General features: G+C 48.9%; 2 protein-coding genes across 6 annotated transcripts in view; both read left to right on the plus strand.

Annotated features, from left to right (window-relative positions):
• dusp8a (dual specificity phosphatase 8a) overlaps window positions 1-7,271 on the plus strand; it is a 35,243-nt gene extending 27,972 nt beyond the window's left edge. For all 4 annotated transcript variants that reach the window (XM_029153268.3, XM_029153269.3, XM_029153270.3 and 1 more), the window contains 4 exons: window positions 2,806-2,972; window positions 3,083-3,242; window positions 3,383-3,506; window positions 3,697-7,271. In XM_029153268.3, the coding sequence (XP_029009101.1) occupies window positions 2,806-2,972; window positions 3,083-3,242; window positions 3,383-3,506; window positions 3,697-4,930 (1,685 nt within the window). In that variant the 3' untranslated portion in view covers window positions 4,931-7,271. The remainder of the gene's footprint in view (window positions 1-2,805; window positions 2,973-3,082; window positions 3,243-3,382; window positions 3,507-3,696) is intronic.
• A 7,462-nt stretch (window positions 7,272-14,733) lies between these two features.
• mob2a (MOB kinase activator 2a) overlaps window positions 14,734-19,163 on the plus strand; it is a 43,529-nt gene continuing 39,099 nt past the window's right edge. Inside the window, exon 1 of one of the 2 annotated variants that reach the window (XM_055509759.1) lies at window positions 14,734-15,272. In XM_055509759.1, the coding sequence (XP_055365734.1) occupies window positions 15,256-15,272 (17 nt within the window). In that variant the 5' untranslated portion in view covers window positions 14,734-15,255. The remainder of the gene's footprint in view (window positions 15,273-19,163) is intronic. The other variant, XM_029154447.3, reaches the window with a different exon arrangement.

The following is a 19,163-nucleotide window of genomic DNA, read 5'->3' on the forward strand; positions in this document are numbered from 1 at the left end:
CTGAGTCACCCAGCAACCAGGGCCTCCAACGGCCTTAACGTGAGCCACATATCAGCGAAAGCACCACTCCTATGTCTGCCAGATAACGCTGTTAACCTAGCTGTGGGGAGCTACCAGCGAACAAAGGAGGCCCGAGTCTGACCGGGAGAGGAAAATAAGCAGTTGCATAAGTGACGAGGTGGGTTTCGAAGAAAACGGAAAAAGGAAGTCACCACTGGCTGAGCTGCGCTTCTGGCGACACAGTGCCCTCTTTCCCCGCGTGCCTCGTTTCTCTCCATCCAGCCCGTTTGCCTTCAGAAACGGGTTAGTCACTTCCTGTCCAAGTACGTTTCGGAGGATGGAATTCAGCAGAAAATAAAAGTTTACACAGCGTGGCGTCTTGTCTCTGAGCAGCTGCAGGGAGACTGTGATTCTCCTGTTTAATTCCTCCCTTAGCTTCACGTGGCGTGAGGTGAACTCAGTCCTCCCGCTCGACTCCGTGAGGTCACCTCCGCTGACAGCTGGCCCGGTGTGTGTCAGCGGGGTATTTTCGGTGACCTCAGCGCGAGCGTGCCGCGTGTTCGCAGACGAGCTCGGCGTCGCTCGCGTCGAAATAACCGGACGTGTCGCTCCGGAGCACGCGAGGCCGCGTCTCTCCGGGTTATTCGCCGCCCGCCCCTTTTGTCGCCGCGCGTTCGCCTGCCTCCGCGCTGACGGCCCCCTCGGGACACGTCGGGCCAGCTGTCGTCAGCGTCGACACCTGAGCCCGCTCCGGTCCGGGTTGTCATGGCGACGAGGCGACAACGGCACGGCGGTTCCTTGTGTGACTAACGTCCATTGGTCGCGTTCGGCTTTGATTACAAGGAAAGTGTTTGTAATTGTGTTGACGTAATGTCAACGTAATGCCACTGCTCTTGAAAGAGCCAGGCCCGAACACTCAGTCCCGTCCCTTATCTCTGACCTCAGCCTCTTAACGCCACACAGGCGGGCCCTGGTGTTCTCCTGCTGGTTTACTGTTAGTTTAATGTGGGATGAGGTCACCTACAGTAATCGCTACCGCGGTTAAACGTCCAGACAGGAGATCAAAGGGAGTCGTTGGCGTTGTGTGTTCACTTCCCTTCCCTTCGCGCGCGCACACACACACACACACTTTCTCCTCCCTCGCAAACACTGTCTGCACTGTGGAATGTCCTGTCTTCTGTCCTTCTAACAACCCTCCAACAATGTCCTTGCAGAAAGGGAAATAGTTGAAGTGTGACGTGAGGCGTTTCCTGTTGACTTAACAGTCTCCAGGAACATATCACTTCCTCGCACGCATACGGTGTGTGTGTGTGTGTGTGTGTGTGTGTGTGTGTGTGTGTGTGTGTGTGTGTGTGTGTGTGTGTGTGTGTGTGTGTGTGTGTGTGTGTGTGTGTGTGTGTGTGTGTGTGTGTAACTGGGGTGGGAGCTATATGTGGCACCAGGAAGAAACCCTTCGATCAGCCCCCCCTCCTCCTTGGGTTTCATCAATTAGTGATGCTAGCGCCACTAGAAACCTAATGTTTAGTCTACTTGGTGGAGGTCAAAGGTTAGATGGTTGAAGTAAGTCATCTGATCAGTCTTTCTGTATCTGTCCATCTTGCGTTCCCTTCACTCCATCCCCCTCATGATGTCATTGCTCCGCCAGTTGCCATTAATAGCAGGAAACCAACAAGGCCTCTTCACTTCGCACTTAAAGGGGCCGTGCACCCGCGAGAGCGCTGGGTTAAGAAAATGCTCCCAACTCCTAAAGACGTAGCGTTCACGCACTAAATCTGCTCCGAGGGTTTTTTTTTTCTGCAGCCTTTTAATTATTTACTGTAGATCTCATATCTGTTGAGTGAGTACACAGTACACGCTGCTGACACCGTGCTGTGTGTGTGTGTGTGTGTGTGTGTGTGTGTGTGTGTGTGTGTGTGTGTGTGTGTGTGTGTGTGTGTGTGTGTGTGTGTGTGTGTGTGTGTGTGTGTGTTCCTGCACAGTGGGTGTGTGTTACAACGGAAGGCAACGTCGTGCTACTTTAGAGCAGTGATGTCATGTCTCTCTCACTCTCACTGTGTGAAAGTGTGAGTGTGTTCGAACATGCGCACACACATCCCAGACTGGGTCAGGAAGGGCTGAACCTAGATTAGGGTCTAATCTTCTTTCTGGGACTCAGGGTTTCCTTGAAACACTCCCCTCTTTTCTCCACCAATATTTAACAAGGTTATTACGTGTCCTGTGCTCGGCTACTGTAGTTATACAACCAGTGTGAGAGCGGTTGCTGGTGTGTGCAACCAGGAGACCTAACATGGTATTTAGATGTGCGCGCGTAGAAGGATTGTGGATCATTTAATTGTGTCGTTTTGTCAGTTTGTGTTATTTATGTGTGGTTGTGTTGGTCTAAGCGGGACGGTGCTGGGCCTCTGTCCTGGCCCTGCACCTGTGGCCTCTCTCATTCCCCCAGCCTGACGCAATGCACTCAGGACATGAGCTCATGCAGGAAACAGAGCCCCACACACACACACACACACACACACACACACACACACACACATACACACAGTGGAGCCGCCTGCCTCTTAAAGACCCAGACACACACATTCCTGGCTGCCTAGCGTTTAACCTAACTCTCACCCAGAGCCTCCTTTTTTTTGCCTGGGGCCCAGACGTTAGAACCCAGATTCACCTCTGCGAGTCCTCACAGCCTCTGTCTGCTCATCTAACAGTGGCGCAATGGGTTTTTTGTATTGTTTGCGCTGCGACCAAAAGCCATTAGTGTCCCTAATCGCCCCCCCCCCCCCCCCCCTCTCTCACCTTTCTCTGCAGGAGGTTTTGCTGCCTTCTCTTCCTGTTTCCCCGGGCTGTGTGAGGGGAAACCTGCCACTGCTCTACCTATGAGCCTGTCTCAGCCTTGCTTGCCTGTGGCAAACATAGGGCCCACTCGCATCCTGCCGCACCTCTATCTGGGTTCACAGAAGGACGTCCTCAACAAGGTAATATTTATTCAGGACCGTTACCTTTAATCCGTTACCGTCATTCGAGATGACACACTTTGCTGTTACGACCCGCTAACCCAACAAACACCACATCTCTGCTTCTTCAGGACCTGATGGCTCAGAACGGTATCACCTACGTACTGAATGCCAGCAACACCTGCCCCAAGCCAGACTTCATCAGCGAGAACCACTTCATGCGCATACCAGTAAATGACAACTACTGTGAAAAGTTGCTTCCCTGGCTGGACAAAACAAATGAATTCATAGGTAAGAGGAAGTCCAGTGCATCAAAAAGAAACCCCACTTGCATTGAGAACAATAAATACTAGAGGAAGTGTCTGGGGAAGTGCATTCATCTCACTGTATGATTCAGTGGTGCTGATGCGTGTTTGTTTCGCCATCCGCAGACAAAGCCAAGGTGTCGAACTGCAGGGTCATTGTGCACTGCCTGGCTGGGATCTCGCGCTCCGCGACCATCGCCATTGCGTACATCATGAAGACGATGGGACTGTCGTCAGACGACGCCTACAGGTAGGCTCCTCCAGACGTACTGTAGAGAAATTAAGTTGCCAGGGAACAGGTGTAGGACTCTGTAGGAACTGTGCATCAGTAAAAGTTGTCAAAAATTACACATATTGTACCGTGATGGTTTATCTATAGATTTATCTGATTTCTACATTCCTGTGACATCTTTTTTTCTGAACTGCTCTCGTCCCGACAGGTTTGTGAAGGACCGAAGACCCTCCATATCCCCCAACTTCAACTTTCTGGGTCAGCTACTGGAGTTCGAGAAGGGCCTCCGATTGCTCCAAGCTCTAAGCGATGACAAGGTCTCTGAGAACAACACTAAGCAAAGCTGCGAGGTGAACGGGATCGGCACAGGTTTCGAGATGAACGGTCACCATAGCAACTGTGATTCCTCCGCGTCCGAGCCGCAAATCCCATCGGAGCCGAAGCTGCCGTCGCCCACCTCGCTGCAGCAGGGCTTCAACGGCCTTCACCTCTCTGCGGAGAGGATCATGGACACTAATCGGCTCAAACGCTCCTTTTCATTGGACATTAAGTCTGTGTACTCCCCCAGTAGTCCCTACTGCCCTAGCCTGGCACCCACACACTCTGAAGACGTCCCCAAGCTGTGCAAGCTCGACAGCCCGGGAACAGCCACCTCCAACGGGGTCTGCTCCCGGTCCCCCGTCCTGGACAGCCCCGGCTCCTCCGATTCTCCGTTCCCCTCACCGGGGAGCGGCGGCAGCATCGGGGGGCTGGGCCTCGGGGGGAGCGACGGGGTCCATCGGCCGGGTTCGTCCTCATCAAGACCCAGGAGAAAACACAAGCACAGTTCGGGCAGTTCCCCTCTCCACTCCCTTCCACACCAACCTCCACAGTCCCTCAGCTTGTCCCTGGAGCACAAGAGCCCCAGCATGGACGAGAACCTAAAGGGCACATTGCTCTTGTCATTACCCTCCCTGCCCACCGTGGGCTCTGGGGACATGTGGACCAAACACAGAGAGACTGTCCAAGCCACCACTCCTGTCACTCCCACCACAGACGCCCCTTGGCACTTTGGGGCGGAGGAGGGTGGTGAAAGGGAGATGGAGCTGGGAAGAGGCGGCAACGGAGGGGGTGAGGACTCGTCCATCAGGTTCGGGAGCAGCTCGGCATACGTGGCGTTCGGGTGCAGCGAGAGCGTGTGGCTGCGGGAGAAACCCCAGCGGGAGACCCCCTCGGGCCCTCAGGCGCAGAGAGACCACCGAGACTCCTCGCTGTCGTCCGCGGTGGCCGTGGCGGGCGGCCCGAACAACAGCGGGCCGGCGGCCGAGAAGCAGTTCAAGCGGCGCAGCTGCCAGATGGAGTTCGAGGAGGGCATCTCCGAGACGCGCTCCAGAGAGGAGCTGGGGAAGATCGGGAAGCAGTCGAGCTTCTCCGGGAGCATGGAGATCATCGAGGTGTCCTGACAGATAATGGATATAATCAGAGCCGTCCCCTGGGGGGCGAAAGTAGACACGGTGTGAAGGACTTCAAGGAAATGACCTATAAGAAGGAGCGTTTTTTTGTGCTCTCCTTTCAGACAGTGTTAAAGACTCCAGCTTGGAGAAGGACATCCGATACACAAACTAGCAGACTAGTATTCACACCTAGACAGACAGAGCCTTCGATGTGGTGCTGGTAGCAGACCAAAACCATCCTGAACTGGTCTGGAGACATGCCTTCAGGAGGGAGGGGCACTGGGGGTGACTCTACTGTAGGTACTGAAACTGGCACAGAATAAAAGAAATGAGCCTGGGCGAGTGTAACATTGCATCGTTATTATATAGAAGCCCCCTATTTTAGCAGGTTCTGGACATGAGCCGCTCCCCCGTGGTCAAATGTAGTGTGCTTTAGCGGGTGTATAGCTTGTGATTTGAACCAAGCCCCCCTCCAACTGTTTGTTTTTTCCTCCCAATGCGTCAGAAGGCTTCAGATCCTCACACGGCTGCGTCCACCCCCCCATACCCCACAAACAACCTCCCACTCCCCACCCACAGTGACTGTGCCTGCCGACAGCCACCACATCCGCAACACACCACCACAGCACAATGCAAACAGACCCGAAGGACATGATCTGAAGACGGTACTGCATTCAACAATGAAGGATCCATGTTTTGTTGACAAAAGACTTTGAGTTTGAGACTTTTACCCGTGAATAGAGCAGTGTGTCTCTCCTGACCCTGGCTCCCGTGTTTCCAGTGTTAACAGTGTGATCAGTCTGATGTTTCAGGGTAAACCACCCCTCAGCTACTTTATAGGGCCCCCAACCAGCCACCCACCCACCACCAACCTCCTCTTACTGCTCCCAGTCGCCACGTATGGTCACCACTGAGCATGCACCCGAAAGGCTGAATGCAGCCAAACAAATACTATATATACAATATGAATATATAGCAATTTTAATGGACTTCTAATGGACTTTTTTGTTCAGTTATAGTTTAATTTATTATATTGGTTCATTCTGGTAATGAGAAGTAATATAATGTGTTGTGGATTTTATTCTTTTTTTTTCCTTTGTTGAAATATTATTATATTATTATTTGCTGTATGGTATTTATGAACACACACTCGTACAAATACACACATTCAGCAAATTCAACCGAGCAATATGTGCTGTTCCTTCTTTGGGGGAGAGTGATGTCTGACGTTGAAATGCACTTTTCTGCTCTCTGATGAACACCTTTGATTTCCATTCCCGCCTTCCGCTCAGCGTGTTACTCAGTAAACCGGTGCCAGCGGTGGGTTACAGCCATCCCAGTTTAAGCGGACAGGATCAGGATGAATTCCTAATTCGTCATAACTGAGAGCTCAAGTGACTAAAGGACTGTTTGTTGTGTGGCGTGCACACACTCTGACCACGCATGCGCAGTGAAAGACGTTCTCGCCAGCTTCACCGGGGCTTTGCATAGCAACAGCTGGGCGCACACCTTTTGGAATCGCCGAGCGTCCTCTCCAAACCAGCACAACTTCGTCACGACGCGACACGCTAAAGCCGAAAACCAACACACAGCAGCCCCTCCGACTGTATGCACTTAAGACGTAGGTTCACGCTCGGGCCCTATACGCAGCGTTTAGTTCATTCTCAGGGGAGCTTTCAGTGAGCCACGCCCAGCACAGGGTACAGCAGCACAATGCATGTCCGTGAGGTTCAAACGCCTTCCATCACGCCGCCATTTGTTTTGCTCTTATTTCCTCATTTCCAAAGCTTTTATTACAAAAACAGCATAACAAAACATCACATGGAAAAAAAGAGGATCCTCACTCACACCCTGAGGTGAAAGAACGGAAACTTTGCTCTCCTGGTGCGAGGTGGTTATTTATTTATAATGTAAAACGTGTTCGATTTTTCCTTTGACCCTTGATTAGCTTTTTTCAATCTCTGACCTTTGACCTTGTGCTGCTGCAGCTACAGTAAGTTCAGAAAACTTGTTTCCCAGAGGCTTAAGCAACCGGTCCTCACCTTCCTCCCTATATTATTAAGAAATGTTGAAATTATTTATGACATGTAACAAAGATGATGCAGGCTGTCCCATTTGCTAAGGTTATTATTATTATTATTATTATTATTATTATTATTATTATTATTATGTTTTGTAAATAGCAACGCATCTAAGAACACTGATGATGATGACTTTAGATGAGTTTTTAAAAGAAAATCCTGATAGGCTGCTTGACGCAAAAATACCTCAGGTTCTATTGAAAGGCTTTTCCTTCCCCTGTACATGTTTTGTGAAAATGAGACAAAAATACAGACATGACAAAATGCAAGGCCCTCTGTGGTTTTCCTTCTTGTGTGTTTGCATGGGGGAGATGGGTGGGGCTGGGAAGGGAATTCCACCAAAGAGACAGGCAGCACATTACACCGACAACATCCTCGACGCTGGAGTTTCGATATTGATTTTTTGTATTTAAACTCACCGCTGTATTGATGTGTCTTTTTCCCAGACACTGGCGATGCCCAGCGTTTCCATACGCTGACGACATGATTAGTTATTTGTTAGCGCACAAACACAGACACTTCACCTGAACAAACTAAGCATCAGACTCTAGTGCTGTGTGTTTGTGTGAGGATAGGAGCTTCCTATAACAAAGATCCAGATCGATGCACCCAGACAGCAAACAGCCGCATTCCGAAGCGCAGCCAATTCCATCAGGGGGCAATTTCATTTCAGACCAGTAAGAAAACAAGGGGAGGGGTACTATAAAGGTGGTGTTGGTTTCATGATGTCATGGCGGAATTTCGCCTCGCGTCCCTCTTTAAACAAAGCATCACCCGTGAAGCGCCGCCGCTGGTTGTTTTCTAGCTGGAGCAACCTGCGTGTGGTTCTGTGACTGATGACGGCGGTAAAGCAGCAGCAGGAGAAGAAGACATAAACACAAGCAGACGGCCTTCTGCGTTTCATGATACTACCGGCATCTCCGATCGAGTCCCGCTGCTTTTTATGTGCGTGTATCTTTAGTTTATGGGCATCATGGGAATTTCCCCATGACGAGGCCCGCACAGTAACACAATACATAGCAAATCCCTCCAGCAGGCTGCCCAGCATGCTGCTGTGGGTGCTTATCACCTGGATCATAAGGGATGATCCTTCCTTAACATGCTTCCTCTCTATGCGCTGCCTTTTCAAGGTGCCCTCCGCTCGTATGCGATGAATCGGCATCTCGGGTAATGTGGCCTGACTGCAGCCTCCGCTCTGCTCAAGTCTGCTCCTCTATTCGAGTTTCCTGTTGGCGATAGTACTGGACTCTCCAAGAGAGAGAGATGACATAGCTTTTCATAGTGTTTACGTTGCCCTTGAGTTTGTCTTTCCTGTAAATCACCAGCAAGTCGAGTCTATCAAGGCACCTTACAGTATAAAACCAGAGTGCATGTTGACCAGATGAAGCTCAGTGGTAGTAGGTCCAGCAGTTCAATAAACTGAACCTAGAGGTGCTGGGGAACGAGCTGGTCGCACCAGTCCTCCCACAGCTGAATACAGCTGAGTTTAAAAACCCTCCTGGAGCTCGTCTAAGCCACGGCTGCTCATTAAAACGCTATTGCTATGACTTTTTCCACCGTGAAGCTGTACGTTTAACAGACGCGTTCCACACAGTCACGGCTGATGGTGAAGATGCAGGGTTGAGGCTGCGTGGAGCTGGAGTCAGCCCGCCGTGGCACATAGTGAGGCTGGCGATGGTGTGGTGCCAGCAGAGCTCCAACGCGCCGCGCACATGTGGCTGACGGGCACCAGACGCACCCACACTGAGAGGCCGCCCGGCGCCTGCGTGGAAACAGGCGGGAGCCGTGACGTCTGCTCAAGTCGGCTTTTTTTTTTTTTTTTTTTTTTTCCCCGCCCTCTCCACTCCACTTACTGCATATTTTCGCAGAACATGCTGACTTCTTGCCTCCGTTCTTCCTGTTCCCCTCTTTTTCGCCGCCGCCTTTTGCACGCTTTCATCCCCGCCGCGCTCTCATTACACCCATCCGCTGCTCGAAAGTTGCGTCAGCAACGCATTCCACACTTTTCCATGCGTCACCAGGGATGACTGACTCCAACCAGCATTTCTTGCCTTTTTTTTTTTTTCCATGGAAAACGCTCGTCCTTATATAACCCTGCAGCCTGGCAGCCCGCTCGTCCTACTCCGTCTCTTGCCCTCTTTCTCGCTTGTCTCTCATCCCTACCCGTAACTCACGCAAGCGGTCATGGACGTTGGCTGTGGTTCCTACCCGCTGCTCTGTGCCAGGCCGGCGAAAGCCTCGCTACCAACATGTGCGACCAATCTTCTAAGGCCGTCTTCATCTTGACTTGAATTACGACTCGCCGCAGTGAAAATGGGCCTAAAAAGGAAAGCGGGGAGATCATTAGTTTCAGGGAGAAGTGTGTGTAGATTTGGAGAGGAGGAATCCATGGTCGGCTCCGAGGCCCAGCAGGCCTCAGGTAATCCAGCTTAAAGCGCTTAGCAGCGTCTGTGTGTCACAGCACATCAATAGGAGGCTGGAGGCTCTTAAATGGACAACAATCAGTTACAAATCACAGCAGCATATGCTTTCAGTAACACGGACATTTGTTAATGTTGTAACTTTCCGTCCATTAAGTTGACGGAGCTGCACAAAGGCAGCGTTTGAGAAGCCGCACCAGCAAATAACCTGATTACTCAGGCAGGTGTTGTGTAACTGACTGCTGCCACCTACTGCTGACTCCCACGCAGACTCAGCACCGCTGGCTCGTCCCCTGACAGGAAGGTGAGAGGCGATCGATGCCTCCGTCCCGCGGGCGAGGCCGGGGGGGGATCGGATGCGCCTCCGTCCGGCGGCGCTCGCGTTTCCCCTTTCGTCTCTGCTTTCAACAACGAAACCGAGCGAGTGGACGAAAGGGACCGGCCGCGGCTTCCTGTCCGTCCGCGCGGCGGCAACCCCTCGCCGCTGTCGCCGAGGGCGAGCGTGGGCAAAATGCTGACGGAGGCAGCTGCTGGTGCTGACATCTGTCTCTGCCGGTCTAATGGTGGAACAAAGTGCAACTCTGTCTGTCTCTCAGTTCCATCAGCACTCTGTGCCCAGGTCCAAACCGCATCAATATGTCAACACACGCACACACTTTTTTCCTGCTACTGTAGTCAGCAGCACAGCAGCATGTATCACATATCTCAGGGTCTGCACGTCCACAGACCACATCCTGGACCATCACTGAAGACAACAGGGCTTCAGGTGGATGTGGCACAAGGTCAGACAGAGCCTCACCCCCTGGAATGATATAAATGGATGATAATGATATCATCAGCCTCGAGGCCGTTTACACTCGCATAAAGCCGAATTCATGCAACATAGAAAATGTTGCATGAATAGTTGCAAAATAGTTGTTTGCGTGGGACTTGTTCATGGAGCACAAAGACACCATGACTCGCACGTCGCCAAGACAAAGGCTGAGTCTCTCACACAGGCTGTCTGCCTGCTGCTGACACACAGTGTCTGTGGCTGCCGCTCTGTTATCGTTTCTCCTCCCTCTGCCCATGACCTCAGAGCCACATGCGAGCTATTTCTGTTGAGTTGCTTCTGGCTGAAAATGACTTCATGTCTGATTTCGCCGAGCGGAGAGGAAGGACGGGGGTCCGTGTCGCTGCGTTCACGGAAAATGAACTGCATAAGAAGCGCGATTGGACCGATCGGCTTGAATTTCAAGCGCCCCGAAGGTCAGACGTTGCAGAAGGTGCTGCACCTTTTTCTCCTGCACGTCTCTCACTAAGTTGTTTGTCAGTGACCTTCGTCTGCCGGGTCCTCTGGTTTCACTTCTCCCTTCCTCTCCATGTCTTTCTTTTTCCTTTCGACAACTTCCTACGTTTACTCACAAAGGCCCCCAATTCACCGTCTGCAGCTTCGAATGCACCACCTCTTATTTCTCTCCCTCTTTAGCAACTTTTGTTCTCTCTAGGAGGCAGCGCTGGAGCCAGGTAGGTCTGCAGACATGACTAATGTGGCTAAGACTGAGTCATACACCAAGACATGAGCCGTCAGCGTGGAGCCAGCAATGACACAAGCACAAGGCTGCTCACTCACACACACACACACACACACACACACACACACACACACATCATACACTGCAGACAGACTTGGTGGTGCCGACAGTATGAGACACAGTCATGCAAGTGTCCATTATCATCACCTTATATTATGTGATCATTATTGACGATATGAGAGCTCACTGTTAACAGTAAACACATCTATGACACACACACACACACACACACACACAGTGTATACTGGAAACACACATGTCCATAATAGGAAAACTATGGCTATACGTTTCTGATTTTAATTTTTTAACAAAGCTATGTCCCTCCCTACAGCCAAATATCATTTGCTAATTTGTTTGTTGAACACACAATTAAAAACGTATGAGTCCATAAAGAGTTTGTACATCTCGACAAAACAACAAATGTGATTACTGTGTAATTTTAGGTGAAAGCAAAAACAAAATGTGTGCACACGTTCCTTATTTCATCTATAAAACATTTATTATTTATGCAAGAGTAATGTGAGGTGTCTCCTTTTTAATGCCTCCTAATGGCTTTTTGACTTACTGCTGCCAGCAATGAATAAATCATACCAGTCACATACTGCAGCCAGTGGCTCACTCACCACGGCAGCGCTGAGCTGATCTATAGGTTTTACCGCTGTTATTCTTTGGGAGGTTAGAGACGCTTAGAAAACGCGAAGACAGAAAATGCCTGAGGTGTGTTTGTTTTATTGTCTTGTCTTGACAGGGAAGCTGCAGGTAATCAGTCTCCCTAAGACAACATCCTATGCTTGTTTAAAACCCCTGGATGTACGGTATATGCCAAACACAAGGGAGCTGCAGACATGAACAGTCACCAGCTTAGGGTTTAATAGATGTACCTGCACTTAAAGTGTACTGTCACTCACTACACTGACATAATCATTATGAGGCCTGAACTGTTGTGAACTGTTATCATTATCACCATCAGTTTCACATGTAATGTAGTCATGTAACTACAGGATTACATGACTTACAATAACAAGTTCGGTTATTTTTTAAAGATATTTAGAATGTGGAATGAAGTCATCAATGAAGTCCCTGGATACATGTGATTCCCCTGCTATGAAAACACATTTACTAAGATGCCGTACTTTACGTTGCTATTACCTTCACATAGGATACAGATGTGATACATTTTATAATGCATGAGGGCACAGTTGTTTTTTTCAGCATCCACTGGCCTGGTATGATAGTACAGGAATGGAAACGGAGCTCTCTCATGCATCACTTCAGCAGAGATGATGCAGAATGGGAACATATCGACCCCTGGATGGCTCAGTATTGACAATTGGATGGATTTCAGGAAGTGACCTTGGCTAACTTAGACATGCACCTGACCTGAGAGCAGCTTATTTTTCCCACAGAGTACATCTCTGGCACCAGTCGTCCCTCTGGCAACAGGCCGTCAGCCTATACCCTTATTCAAGGTACTTCGCTGTTACATATGAGGTAATTGCAGACTGAATTAGAAAATTAATAATAGCTGATTTGTAATGCTCAAAAGTGTCAAAAAATGTGTCCTTTATTAATAACCCGCAGGTTAGAACAAAAACAATAAACCAAAAAATGTGAAAGAAGAAATAGCCTTGTAGGTTCTCGCTTAATTTTTTTATCTTCACTATGGCGCATAAATGAAAAGACATCTAAAACTGAAACTTGAAGAAGCAACGGCTTAGCGTCAGCAAACATCCGACACCGCCCCCGTGTGGCCATTAGCGGCACTGCGTCCGGTTACAACGTCTTACCAGCTTCCTGTTAATCATCACTGTAACTCCACCTCCGGCTGAGCTCATTGGAAGCCATCGAAGCACTGGAGTATCAGCGAGCCAATCATGTGGCTCTGCCTCCTGTTAACAGGGCTCCAGGTCTGAACGCTCTGCCTGCTTCTGTTATTTATAGACGCCTGAGGATGCGGCGACGAGCATATGAGAAGACGATTATGACGACAAGGAGATAAAGAGGAAAGTTGGTGACAGAAAAATAACAAAGAGTGGAGGGTTAAGGGCTGATGATGCCTATGTGTGTGTGTGTGTGTGTGTGTGTGTGTGTGTGTGTGTGTGTGTGTGTGTGTGTGTGTGTGTGTGTGTGTGTGTGTGTGTGTGTGTGTGTGTGTGTGTGTGTGTGTGTGAGTGAGAGAGAGAGAGAGAGAGAGAGCAGACATTTTTGCAGGTCAAAATACATATCGATTACATATCTGTCTGACTGATGGTTTCACAGGGTGAAATTGATGAAAAGACGAACTGATGAAGGCACAAAAGCAAACATGGACAGAATACATGCAATGAAATGCATATGAAAAAATGGAGACCTGTGTGCATAGTTTCCTACCAAAGTGAGGACATTTTGACAAAGTGAGGGTTCTGAAAGGTAGCTAGGGAAGGCATTACGTCAATGGAGGTCCTCACTTCAGTGTAAGTACAAGGGTGTGTGTGTGTGTGTGTGTGTGTTTGTAACACATTTCAATCAAAATTATTCAGTCTACAAAATTGTGATTCCTTTGTCCTTTGCCTGATAAAATGGCCTAAAACAACAGCACCACTGAGGCAAAAAGTCAAAGTGCTCTCATTTGAGTATTGTTTTTCTTTATTAGCTCATTTTCTCGGGCTGACGATTTTCCATATGATATAGAGTTAAATTGAAAGCAGAGACAAAGATCAGCCAGTTGGCTGTGGGGTCAAACATTAGCTCCAGAACCCTCTTTACCCCCTACCTATCCTTTCCTCTGTGCCCTGCATAGAAGATGTGTCATCTGTCTACTTTGAGTTCACATCACGTACAATGGAACAGAGCAGACAACACACGGAAGCTTTGCTGTAGCCCAAAGACCTTGAAATCCACCTGTTCTACTAAGCTGGAATTATCCTGCTGAGCAAGGGGTTATCAGTGTGTTTTTATTAAGTGGTACATTGTAAAACAATAAAGCTAGACCTACACGTCTCATCTGCAAGATAGTTAGATCATAATACAGGCCAAGCCTTTGAGAAAATGATACAGTAGACAATCGAGTGACTGCTGGGGTCACTGCCACTCTAAAGATTTGGCGCCAGAATCTTATAAAACAAACTTACTGTAAACGTGACTTTATCTTCACTGTCAGCTAAAAAAATTGCGTTGATATGTGATTTCTGAATGCACATTTAAAAATGAAAATGGAAAAAAAGAGGGCTGAAAACGAAATTTGTTCAAAGCTATTAGAGATAGACATAATAATTATACTATTATAAATGATATATAAAAGAAAGGTAGTAAATGACTGACATGTTTTTCAAATGTGCAAACTTTGTGGTGTTCTGCCAACTTCATCCACTTATTTGAACATTTTGACATGTTACTGCTTGCTATGATCTGCTTGTTGTTTAAATGATAGTGAACGTGTGACGTCATTAAATATTAAGTGAAGAAACCATTCTTTCAGGGTTTACCTTTGTGAGACCATGATTCTGCATCGGCTTAGAATTAAATTCTGGAATATTACTTTTTAACTTACATTTCCGGGTCTGTCAGCAGCAGATTAAGGTCAAACGCATCTGCGCGGGTCCCCGTTTATTTCGTGGAAAATCAAAATGTGGAGATTTGAGGTTTTCCTCAGATTTGCTAACTACACCACCCACCGCATCCTTGCTCGCGCAGCCCTGCGTGACACGCGCGCTACGCGCAAAAGAGGCGGTGGGTCGGGTCTGTGTTTACTTCCGGACTCCGATTTAGACTTGGTTCAGAAAGCAGCGGCTCCAGTGGAGGTTCGGGCTGTCAGCTAGCGCGGTAGCCATACAAGGCTCCATGACAGAGGATACCGGGTTGACCCGCGGCATCTCAACAGTCAAGTCTCACTCGGCGCCTTTGCACAGCCGACGCCGCGACTCGGTGCACGGCCGCACCGTTGCCCCGCGTTCCTCCGCTCGCGTTCGTGCTCGTAGCCGCTCAACGCTCCAGTCGCGCTGTCGGCTGATCTCACCGACCGCTGCCTCCGCTGCTTAATGATCCGAGGTAGCCGAGGATCAAAACAAGGACAATCGCTCCAAGTTTAAGCGTCGCGCGCGCGCGCGCCTCACCGGCCAGGACCCAGCAGGTGCGCGAGGCACGGGCGCCGGGGAGAGCGACGGGACTCGGGGTGCAAGACAGCGAGAGTGGTGGCTGGGTGAACGAGGGGGTCGTCTCCAGCTCCTGGCGGACTTAACCCCTGCCAGCTAACGCTAGCTCCGCTAGCTGCAAGCAGCACCATGGACTGGTTAATGGGGTGAGTACACAGGGCTAAGCTAGCCTAGCCTTAGCCTCCTCTCCGGTGACAGGTCACCTGCACGGCGTTTCGGACACGCTCTGAAAATCCACCTTCGGTCGGCTGACACCTCCACAGTCAGCGTAACGCCGCCGCGCTGTCGCCGTGTCCACTGTTTAATGGCCACTTTAATGCATTAATTAGCGCGTAGCATGTCGCTTAGCTAAGCTGTAGTTAGCTTGGTAGCAAAGCTGGCAACGGTGAAGCCGCCTAACGTTTCCCGGGGCCGGGCGGTGTATTTCGCTCATCCGCGTGGCCTGCGGCGAACTGGGCATCGGCGTCAGCGCCCAGAGTAGGTCACGGGGATAACCGTGTGGAGGCCAGTTTGCCGCACAGCTCTTATTTATAGGAACGATTAACGCAGCAGATGGGCTAACGCTAGCAGTCCGCTCGTGTGGCTAACGGTGACTACCCCTGGGGTCTGCTTTATTTCTCGTGCAAGGTGCGCTGGTCGCCTTTAGCATCGATGCTAACTTACCTAATGGGACACAACAGAAGCGTGTCCGTCAACCAGCTCCCCGATGGAGCGCTCGAGCAATTTATTGCAAAGAAGGGTAAATACGTGTTGGGCAAACAGTGGTTGGTTGGACAATTAAACGAAAACACACAATTCGTCAATCGGTAGATTAAGACGATTGAAGCAGCGTTCGTTAGCAGCCTGTGATGTAGCAGGTGACACCTGACTGCTGGAGCCTGTGTCACCTGGCCCGAGACCATGAGCCACGGGAGCGCGTGTCAGTAGTGGATGAGACGCACCTGTTTCAACATGACAACTGAGTGAAAGATCATTATCTCCTTGATAAAGAACCTTCCAGCCCAGCTCCGATGCGTTCTCCTGCATTTGCTTGGGTATTTGCTATGCAAACTCAAAGCCCGAGGATTGTCTGGTCTGGTCTCATTTGCCTGTAAAGTAAAGGAGCATCTTGATGAAGTCGTGGCCCAGACTGTGTTTGCAACGGTGTGTTTGCAATTTGCGCTTTAATTTTGCCCATGATGTTTAATATTTGAACACCGTGATATCAGATGTCGGGGGAACATCATGGCTTTGGCGTAGGTTTGGACTTGCACAGTGAGGCGTGTCTGAGTGAGGTTATTATTTCTGTTGACAGGTTATCGGGCTTGCTGGCCGGCCGCAGCAGCTTGTTGAGGAAGGGTGGAGGCCTCGTCAGGGGGTGTTTCTGCATAACATGACATTTTGGCTGAGAGATAATAAAGTCTCTCTATACTCCACCCCCCCAAACACAATAATAGCCAGCGCACACCACAGTTCAGTCACAAAAGTAGAACCTGATATCCTGTTAGTTTGCAGAGTATGACAGAAACTACAGTTTGATTAGTGTTTGGGCAATGAAGCACTACATATTTTCAGTCCCTGAAAACCTTTAAATGTACCTCTGTGAAATCTCCAGCATTTGTTTTAACTTGATCTGGAATTGCTCAGGTTTTCAACACTTACAAAACATGTTTCCCCCTTTTATGACATTTTCTTGTGGCTTCCTGGTTGTAGAAGCTGTTCTTCTTGCATTGACTTGTCCTGCGTTGCGTCAGACAAAAAACAAAAAGAGCCTTTTACCCCAACAATTGATGCGGTCAAACCTAAACTGGTTTGCTCAGTGATCTGTTAAGATTCACAGAGCAACACCCAGTTACACTATGTCTAGGTGTTAAAGGAGCTGAGTAGCGTAATGAACCAATTTTGAGCCAAAGACAAAAAGGCAAAATGTTGTTTTAATTCATTGTCTGTCTCATAAAAGTTGTTGACTCTGTTTAGGGAATAACAGCCCCTGTAGAACAAATGTCCTAAATGCTCTCAGAGGAAATGAGTCATTTTCTATTTGTGGCATGTGAAGTAGGTATCTGCAGTGTGTCATTACTGTCACGTTTTTTCTCAACCTACCTCCTCTGGCATTTGTGCATGTTCAGTTGTAAGGAATTATCCATATATTATAACGAGACATTCTTATCTCGGCGTAGCTGCTGTATTGGATTGGACTGTACAGCTGTACCTAACAAAATGGCCAGTGTGTTTGCTTTTACTTAAGTAAGGTGTGTGAGCTGAATGTGTTTGAAGCAAGCAGGCGTGTGTCCAGCGTGCGTCAAGGACTCAATGCAGTCCATGAATGAGTTAACCAAGCGTGTAATCACTCTGAATAAAGACCCAAGGTGAAGGATGCCATAGCCAGGAGCCATGGAGAGAGGAAGTGAGACAAACAGAGACCACGACGATGGTGGAGGAAAGAGAGAACGCCGGGTGAAGGCAGCTGAGGAGCGTGCGGATGTAGCGAGATGAGGACAGAGAATGGAGTTCGATGAATGAAAGAGGAGAGGCGGATGGGGGGAAAAGCATCTCGAGGGATGGAGGGATGTGACTGAAGCACAGGGGAAAGGGAAATGAATGCTTTTGATTAAATCGTTGAGTAAAGGGAATTACCAGGTGGGGGGAAGGTGGAGTCGTTCATAAGAAGAATGCCGCTCGCGGGGGAATTATCGGGAGGTGTGTAGCAGATAAAATGACCCATGACGATTGTGAGGAGCTGATATTGAGACAATGATATGAGATCATCCCGTTTTCTGCCAGTGCAGTAAACCACTACTGCTTCGCACCCATGTGCTGCACAATAATGTGTTTGCACGCCACATGCAGATGATGGCATAATGTCAGAGCTCTGCAGCCTCCTCTGTCCAGACCCGGACGGGACACTCGGTCACTGGAGAGCTGTGCCAGTGCTGGGTGAGAAGGGGCAGGCTTGACAGATGTTTAATCCCCTTTAACTTTTGGGCGGTTTGGTAATGCTGAATGAAACGCAGCCGAGCGGAGGCTGCATCCTCTAAGTGCGGCGCCACTTTAGGCAGGAGTCGGGTTTAATGTACACTTAACTCGCGCCGCATCACCGGTGACTTAATGGCCTATAGGCCCGCTATCATTAGCCAGGATTATTGGAGTCCTGCTAGTAAGAGCACGGCTGGTTCCAGTAATGAAGGGCTGTGGACAACAAACATTAGGGAGGATATTTATTTTCATTCAATTTGATAACACTTTTCGATGGCTTAAAAATATGTTTGACTATGTTAAGAATTTAGAAATGGAAAGAGCAGCTACTGTACAATTTCTTTAGGACAGATATTTTTATATTTCCTCATTTTAGTGGTGCAACTAATTATTTTTATGACCAATTGCTGCTAGTTTTTACTTTCGGGTTAGTCTATGAAAACTCAATAATGAAATGTTTTAAGTTGTTTTGAAAGTCCTCATCTGCTTGGACCAAGTCATTGTACTTGCAGGCTGGAGATGAAGAGTTTTTACAAAAACCTGTTCTAGTCAGAGTAGGAAACATCTGCCTGTCGGTGTATTCGAGTGTCTCACCATATCTATTTATATGATTGTTGGTCGTGCTGTTAATTTTTAACAGGTTTCATTCAGCCTCTCGCAGGCCCAGCAGGTCGACATCTGTATGCGTAACTGCTTGTTTTAGGCATCAAGGTTCTGCCACATTCTCCATTGCAGTCGTGATCACTTCCACTTCTATCTAAGCAGGTGTTCACTTTGATAATGTTGGCTTCAGTTTGACGCCGGGCTTTTACTCATGCACGAATGCCTTTGTTGTTTCAATCAGTCCAGCTGCCTGAATCGTTTCTGTTACTTGGTATGTAAATGTGTAACTGTGGTCTGAAGCACTTAAGTCCTAAACATGTTTTACACAAGCAGGCAAACGTCTTTACTCGTCAGTTGGGCCACATGTCATCTTACTGTACTTGCACAAGCTCTACCTTCCGTCCTGGAGCCAGGCATGAGAGGCTCTGTGGTTGTATTTTGGTTGTGAGCCGTCTTGTGTGATGTGAGGTTTCAGTCTG

The sequence above is a fragment of the Betta splendens genome, chromosome 6, assembly GCF_900634795.4.
Source record: "Betta splendens chromosome 6, fBetSpl5.4, whole genome shotgun sequence".
NCBI classification, from domain to species: domain Eukaryota; kingdom Metazoa; phylum Chordata; class Actinopteri; order Anabantiformes; family Osphronemidae; genus Betta; species Betta splendens.